This window comes from Cryptomeria japonica, chromosome 10 (genome assembly GCF_030272615.1).
Source record: "Cryptomeria japonica chromosome 10, Sugi_1.0, whole genome shotgun sequence".
Taxonomy (NCBI): Eukaryota; Viridiplantae; Streptophyta; class Pinopsida; order Cupressales; family Cupressaceae; genus Cryptomeria; species Cryptomeria japonica.
The window spans coordinates 19,524,569-19,533,448 of NC_081414.1; the positions used below are offsets into that span (position 1 = coordinate 19,524,569).

The 8,880-nt window shown below is 33.2% G+C and overlaps 1 protein-coding gene across 1 annotated transcript; it reads right to left on the minus strand.

Annotated features, from left to right (window-relative positions):
* Nucleotides 1-1,393: 1,393 nt before the first annotated feature.
* Nucleotides 1,394-8,680, minus strand: LOC131858751 (uncharacterized). The gene is made up of 5 exons (XM_059212198.1): nucleotides 8,569-8,680; nucleotides 7,051-7,153; nucleotides 6,905-6,965; nucleotides 2,884-3,138; nucleotides 1,394-1,984 (listed from the first exon to the last, which is right to left on the minus strand). The coding sequence occupies exons 1-5, from the start codon at nucleotides 8,678-8,680 to the stop codon at nucleotides 1,502-1,504; spliced, it is 1,014 nt and encodes a 337-aa protein (XP_059068181.1). The 3' UTR covers nucleotides 1,394-1,501.
* Between the last annotated feature and the right edge of the window lie 200 nt (nucleotides 8,681-8,880).

Here is an 8,880-nt window from a genome sequence, read left to right on the forward strand (position 1 = left end):
GTTCTTTACTAAAATATTTGTTAATGTTAACTTTGAAAATATGAACGAGAATTTGAGAATAATAATATCTTATCATATATTATATATTTAATAATTTTTTTTAAACTTTACAAATAAAATATATATTTTTATTTAAATTATAAGATTTTGTATGAAAAAAGTAACAATAATAAACTAAAATTGATTCATATAATATAATCTTTTATTTAAATAATTAATACAAAAATAAAAATAACCATAAATAATATTATTACTACAATATAATATGATAATCATATTGTGATATTCTATAATATAATAATAAATAAATATACAATATATTAATTATATAGTACTTTAGTTGTAGTAAACTAGCATTATATTTTTTTCACAATTAAAAGTTACATTAACTTAAAAAAGTTAATGTTAAAAAAAATTATAGCCCATAATCATGTTTTTTTTAATTGTTCTTCATATGATTAAAATGTCATTGCACAATTGATTGAAATAAAAAAAAGTTTGAACAATCTTTTTTGTTTAAAAAATTACATATTAGTAAAGATAAAAAAGAAGTATGAAAAAAATGGACAATTGCACTGTCCTGAATTGAATAATCGAATCCTAGTAGAAATTTCAAGGTCCACAATATGATGACTCATAACAATACAATAGATTTCCAACAGTGTCAAAGAAAGTTTTATCAGTGTTGATCACTTTATTTCAATGTGTATTATAATATGCAGGGAAAATTACTCAGCAAGCGGCAGTGGCATACATTTTCTCTTTTTTTTCCTCAGTAAATGCAGACCAAAATCTAAGAAAAGTAAAAGTACAAAGAGACACCACCAGAATAAGCAGAAACGAAAAGTGCATCAATTATTGTTGCCACAAACATTAGAGTGGCCAGAAATAATAACATATATCAACTAGAAGATTATTGAACTATAATGAGGATTCAGAAGTCTTGGGCTGATATAGTTTAAACATCGATTAAAAAAAAATGCACATTATCATCACATTTTTAAAGTTTTTTTCATCTATAAATTGTGTTTATGCTCACAACAATTATCTAATAGTTTTTGAGTTCATAGAGCATACATGAATCTAACAGTAAATTATCATATGCTGTTACAACAAACAGAGAATTTGTAACAACAAACATAATTTGATTTTACACGCAAATAAATATCTTTTATTAATTCAAAACAACACTTACATCAGATATATCATATCTGAATATAGAGTTCTTCTACATTCATTACAACTTTAAGACTTGACAACAAGAACTCTTCATAAAGATCATAGCCCATACAATAGACAATAATAATAGACTGCATTTCCATGCATAATTCTTAACTAAAACTCTTCAAAACATAGAAAGTACTATCTATACCAAAAGAAACACTAAAAAGTAATTTAGAATCTCTCTAAAAATTCCAACTACATATTTGATATTACTAATTTTATATGCACGCATAGCATATTATCCAACAACAACTTGATGCACAATTGATGTTTGTGGTTACAAATTTTTCATTTGGTCCTGCTGAAGCTTCAATTTTATGGACAGCTTTATGCGAACTCTTCTTTTGTATGTACCTTCAGATGACACATCATGCTGATAACTATGCAATGCTGGACTGCGAGGTCGTAATTGGATTTCAGGACTACCATTGTTGAATACACTATCAAACGAAAGGGAAGAACCACAATTCTCAAAGTCATTAAGTTCTATATAATTACCATTCGAGATGTCAGCATAGCTATCCTGAGGGAAAGAATGATCCATATTAGAATTCTGGGAATCCTGACATGCACGCAGAATTTCCTCCATGATATTTGCTTCGTCAATATACTCATCCATTTCTTCACCAGTCAAATGTCCATCTGTAGCTTCAGGCCTCGTAAAGCTTATATCAGCTGGAACTTGTGGAAACTCATTGTTGTTTGATGGAAGCCATCCAAACTCACAATTTGATCGTAAACCATTTGCCATCGAATCAACCTGAAAATCATTAAAGATAATATCTCAAGTTCTAACATCTCAGAATTAATAGACAAACTGATATACCAGAAACTTGAAAGTAGAGGTAATAAATGTGCATGTTTAACTTCTGCTTAAAAGAAAACACATTGGAAATTATCAGTTGTTAGTCGAATGGTGTTTCAAAGGTAGAACAAATGAAGGATGAAGAGAGTGTTAAATCTTGGAAGACACATTACTTTGTGGCAAACCATAGACAAATCACAATTGATAAAATCAGCAAATCAGTAGTATGTCAAATGAAACAACATATTGATATTCTAAGGACATCATTATTTGAAAGGAATAAATCTTGAAGGATGGCAATAAAACCATAACTGCTGCTTCTGAAACTCTATTGTAAGAACTGTTCCTTTTACAAAAAACATTGTGGCCTCTTCACTTCAAAGGACTCTACCGTGTCATTTATATAAAATTATAAATGATATTTTCCTCATAACCCATTTTGGCTCATGACACTAAATACAAACAATACTAACACCAGAGCAGTCAATACATCCGCACAAGATATGACCATGCAACACAACTTATTCATGACATCATAAGAAAATATGCATGACGAAACACCAAAAGAGTATCATATACAAGCAGAAAATTTGATGTTATAAGTTTGATGTAGCTCTTCAAAACCAACTCATTTGAAGAATGAGTCTGATGCATATGTGAAGTAGAAGATTATCTGGCCGCTTGAGCTCAACAATGTAAGTATTGCAAAATGTTAATGTCCAAAGATGAAAAAGATGGATTTTCATTTATCAAAACTTTAAACGAAGTTTGTAAGATAATAGAAATTACTGAAAAGAAAAATGAAGAACCAAATTTCAAACAGGTAATGTAGAAGCTTTGAACCGACTACAAACCTGTTGATTAATTGTGTCCTTGCCAGGTCCTAACCACATATTAGGTCCAGCAGTATCTTCTGCAATATTTGGTAAACTTGAATATATTTGAACCTCTTCTAGTTGTTTTGACCTGTCTTCAGACTTGTCTTCATCGCAGGAGGGATTTCTATTTTTAGGAGATGAATCGCACTTCTCAATTTCTGCACTTTGCAATCCACCACTTTTTTCTGGAAGTTCATTCTTTTTGAGAACATGGCATAATACAAAAGCATTCTGCAGAACAGACGCCACAATGTTTTAACATTCTTGATAAGACTAGAAGTAGACATCAATTGACATGTTAATATTCTTGATAAGACTAGAAGTAATTAAAAAATATTAAGATTCTCAGTATAAAAAAGAAATCATAGATATTAACTCAATTATGTGATCTCATTGTAAGACTAGAAGTAGTCTGTCTATTGCTGTTTCCTATTTACTAGAGGAAAATGGGATCAAACACTGAAATCATCTCAGAAATCTAAGGTTGCGTTGGCTTATGTGAAAATATAACCTTTTCTAAGAAGTGTTTTATAAATTTTCTTATTGATTGACACCCTAGTAAAGACCAAAGTTCCACTCTTGATTATTCAAGCAAGAGAAATGGCGTTGTACCACCAATTGTTGTTTGTCATTAATTAACTTAGAAACTTATGTTGCTTTCACTAATGTGAAAGATTGACAAAACAACATTCTAGTGTAAGTGATTCACTTGATAATATAACCTTTATCAGAGGACTGGAGAAACGTTAATCAAGCTATAACATAACATGTTAACTGTTACCTAAAGCTGACTTATATTTTTGTTTCTTGTAGCAGCATCTGTTGGCATAGGGACTTTGGATGGTGGCTTAATATTAGAGTAGTCAGTAGAATCAATGCAAGAATCTAATATATGCTATGGCCTGCTCATAATGTTAAGTAAATTGCAATATTTTGTTATACAGACACGAGAGAATCATGTTGCATTTGGGTTGATTACTTTGAAAATTGTTCATATGATCCCAAGCCTAACTGACATCTCTCTTACTGAGAATACACGTTTTGTTTTAAATTCCAATGACATTATATATGGATAATTTTCTTGCCGAACGAACTCAGTAATGTTTCCGCATCTGCATTTAGATGGGTAAGCTAAAGGTTCTCCTTATTGTAAGTGATTCATTTGATAATAGAACCATCTTTATTTTCTCCCTATCCCTTTACTATCTGAAATGGAAAGAAAGAATTGCAACATTTAAAGTATTTGATAATTGACATGTTAATAAGTGGACTAGAAGCAATTAAAAAATATTAAGATTCTCAGTATAAAAAAGAAATCATAGATATTAACTCAATTATGTTATCTTATTTTAAGACTAGAAGTAGACATTAATTCAAGAATGTATGTTCGCCATTTACTAGAGGGAAATAGGATCAAACACTGAAATTTTCTCAGAAATCCAAGGTTGCTTTGATTTATGTGAAAATAAACAACATAGCTTTTTCTTAGAAGTGGTTTATAAATTTTCTTATTGATTGACACCTTATTAAAGACCAAAGTTCCACTCTTGATTATTCAAGCAAGAGAAATGGCACTGTATAACCAATTGGTGTTTGTCATTAGTTTTTGAATAAGGGAAAAGCAGGTTTTGACGGGACCCAAAACCCCGCACAACAAGTTTTAAGGGGACCTGAAACCCCCAGGATGAGCCAGCATCTAGCTCCTAGCAAGAAACAACTGATCAAAAGATATACAGTGAATCCACACAGCCAACCACTAGTGAAATGCCAGCCACCGGACAATAGAGAACATTACAAATCAGGCTGGTCCACAACAAAACTCTAAGGCTTTTCACTCGCACCCACAACCAAAGAAGAGGGTTTTAGATAGGCTCCCTCAACCTGAAAGACACTGAGGGTTTTGACTGGCACCCACAACCATACAAGAGGGTTTTAACCAGGATCCCACAACCTGTCCAAACATTAGGGATTTTTTGGGATCCACCTCTATAGGAGAAGACATGAAAGAGCTTGAAAGCAGAGATCCAACAACCAGAAAAGCACCTGCCTCAAGAGAAAGACCCTCCAAATCCTTAGAGGGAACACCAGGATCTGAGAAATCGCTGTCCCCTAGCATCACTACCTCAATAAGGAGAAAAGGGGTGAAGAAAACAATGATCCCACACTCAGATCCAAACCAAATAGGAGCCTGGAGCTCCAAGGCCTCCCTCCAACTTCTGCCAAAAAGAATCACAACCACCATCTCCACTTCAGTAGGAAGCTGCATATTTCCAAAGCACATCATCTCAACCTCAATATGAGATAGAACCACCTCAAGAGGAAGTATTGAAAATAAGCCAAATGGCTAAGAAAAAAGTGACAGAAACGGGAGCAGGAGGGCAAGTGTGAACCCTTTCACAACACCTTCAACCTCAACCACGAGCATCTCCACAAGACCCAACCAAAGGCAAACCACCCATCAACCAAACTGAAAAGAGGAGGACTCTCACACCCATCTGAGACAAGACCCAAAAGCCCCAAAGACTGATGGCCATGACCATCGAACCAGTAGGCAGTGAGATCTCCAATAGGACTCAGAGAAAGACCTCCAACCCTACTGTACACCCCACTACATTCCCCAAGCAACCCATGACCCAGCACCAGCCAAGCATCACATAGAAAGTCATCTGTAGGGGATGTGACCATCACACATAGACCAAGGGAGGGATATCTAGAGACAACCCAAACACCACCATAGCTATAGTGGGCAGAAAGACTCTAGGCCTTTGTCATTAGTTATCTCAGAAACTTATGTTGATTTCACTAATGTGTTAGATTGACAAAACAACCTTTCATTGTAAGTGATTCATTTGACAATAGAACCTTATCAGAGGACTAAGCAAACCATTGTTGTTTTATCCTTATCCCTGTACCATCTGAAAGGGAAAGAAAGAATTGCAACATTTAAAGTACATCACAAAGAAATTCAGAAATCCAATGCAACTTAATTTTGTTGGGGAGTAGGAACAAAACAGCCTTCGTGAAAATATGTTATCGAGGCTGGTGATTCATTTCCTGTTTAAAGAGAATTTTACATGCCATCCTGCTTCATAATTCCCTTTTTTTGCTAGAGGAGAAGTGAATCATACATTTCAAACGGGGTCACCAATAATATAACAAATTCATGTTGCATTGGCATGAGAAAGATTGGACATAATGAGATTTATTAGAAGTAGTTCATAATGGCACTTATTCATTTCCTATTCGTTAAAAGAACTAAACAATACCGCCACATATAAGATTGTACAACCAAAATACAATGCAAGTTTAAATCATATGTCAGTACCTACATTTTTAGGTGCAAATTGCGTTCATACTATATTCTTGTGTAATGCATTTTTGAAACATAAAATTCATTTAACGTCACACTGGCACTTTTATTACTGTAAAAGGCTCCTTGGAACTTCTATATGCATATTTTTCATGTTTAAACACATATGATTAATATTATCATCCTCATAAAGCATACAGTTTAACTATAGCGTATAGAAAAACACTGATATTCACTACTTATATATCATCAACTCAACATGCACTCCTATCAAGATTTTTCAAAATAGATTCAAAAAATGAATGCAAACAAATCAGAATTAAAAAGCAAGCTGCTCACAAATCGCTTTGCTACTAATCATGAGCGAAGAACATTATGAATGCCCTTACCAATAATGACAAAAATGTTTAGACTATATCTTTGTAAGCCTTTTTTCTATGATGGGAAAATACATTACAATAACAACATTCAATTGAACCCTATTAATTATAAAAGGATGCCTGAACACATGGTCCTGCCTTGCACTCATTTTCTCCAACATGGCTTTTATGCATCAACAATTCATTTGTTTTCTTAAGTTATGCATTTCCATGTAATTAAGACAATGTTTGACAAAGCATAAGAGAGGTATGTGAGCATGCACTTGTATAGAAAAATGTTGGTAAAAGTAATTAATCAAAATAATACCTGCAAACCAGCTCCTATCTTGAATTCCTTTTTCAGTTTTTTCTCCACATGGAGGTCTGCCCTTATAGAAGCTCAGAGTCTTCCTTACTCTTGTTGAAGTTGAGCGAGAGTGAACTGTCTGGTACCTTCTTGTTGTTCTCCAATACCCAGCTTCAGTAGCCCTATTAGCAAGTGAACCACTGGGATACTTCCGGTGGCAAGGACTTAAAAAATACCACTGTTTGTTACACTTTGGCAGAAAAGATCTCTCTGCAAAAATAATCAGTTTAACAATGACTAATTAAACACATGTTGCCAACTTTTAAATGGACAAATATAAATTATGCGTGGGAATTTATGTAATGCTAAAACATAAATTGAAAAGTAAATTGAACTTTTCAGAAAATTGGACATTAGAGGAACAGTTTATCTGGAAAATTGCAAGAGACTCATTTAACGCACACGTCATTATGCACTACATGAAAATTTATTTGCTCCTCCAAACTAGTAAATCATCACTATTGATACCAGAGCTTTTTTCCTCTTTTAGACCTATAATTTTAAAAATGCATGATTATCATATGCAGCAGTGTTACTGCAAGCATTATATATGTTTTCTGAATACTCCGAGACATGTAATCAACATTGAAATTTAGTCAAACATTAAGCACAGTGGAAACTACAAATTTCTCCACGGAGAGCAATTAGTGGTCTGATCTATTTCCACATGTTACAGAAATTCAAGAGCTCTTTGGAGAATATTTTTATCTCATCATGGGCTAGATATAAGGATGATAATAATGTTACAATATGAAGCTTTACTAAATTTTGGTTTCATATTATAAAAGCTGTTCAAATCTATGAGGCATTTAGTGGTCTGATCTATTGAGTTTTCTGACACAAAGATGATATAGCAGGCCTTTTCTAAGCGTTCCTAGCATGGCAAGTCTGTACAAATTAAGAAGTCATTTCATTCAACATACATATCATATAGCAAGTTATTGAAATAGATCAGTTGTGAATCCATTTGCCTGTAATTAATTCTAAACCACACAGTCAAGAAATAACCTATACCCATTCTCTAAGCTAGTTTTTCTCTCAAAAAGAAACAAAGAAATTACATTACTGTCTACAAATGTTGAGAATGAGCCCATGGGACTCAAAAATATATACAACAATAGCGTGAAAGAATGAAAATGATCTCTTAACTTTTTAAGAAATACGAGGGTTCAAGATAAAAGTGAGAATTTTTCAGATACAAATGACTTAAACTAGAAATGAACCCAACAAAGATAAACCCTAAATGTAAAATAAAAAGTGTCTTAATTCAAAACTCAGTAGAACCTGATAAGTCCCAAGACTCGCATTTGTAAATAGACACCTCTGAAATCAAATCCAATTTTTTCTTGATACCACTGTTTTTTCTTTTCAAATAGTGAAACACGAGCTCTTCTTCAGTGGTATTGAATCTAAAGCCCGGTAGCAGAACTGAATCCATTTGCTCAAAATCAAAAGAACAAATTGGAGGGCGACCTCAGCTCAAGCGTGAGAATAATGGAAAAGGCCACGAAATCTCCCCTCTAAATAAACTACCCCTCCATAGCCATCTGAATGACAGTCCATTTATTTAGATTTCCTAGGAATCCCCCATTGAAAAATTAGCTTGGTGATTACGCCAACTATACTCTGGTGTAAACGAGAGAATGGCATTACAGGAAATTGGCCCAAGCTTTCCCTGCACTTTCGTTTGATACGACGATTTAATGGACAACAGCTATTTTTCCAATCAGCAGTCATCATTTGTAAGTAAATAAAAGGGTAAATTCATCTTTAAAGCATATCCCTGAGATTAGACCAAGTATAATTTTTCATTTAAATTGACAGTTGTTTTGATGTTTTCTAATTGCCTTTCAACATTATCTTGGAAAGGATATTTTTTTTAAGTTATTTTAGTGTAAGCTAATAAATTAATTATAAAGAGAATAAAGAGCAAGTAC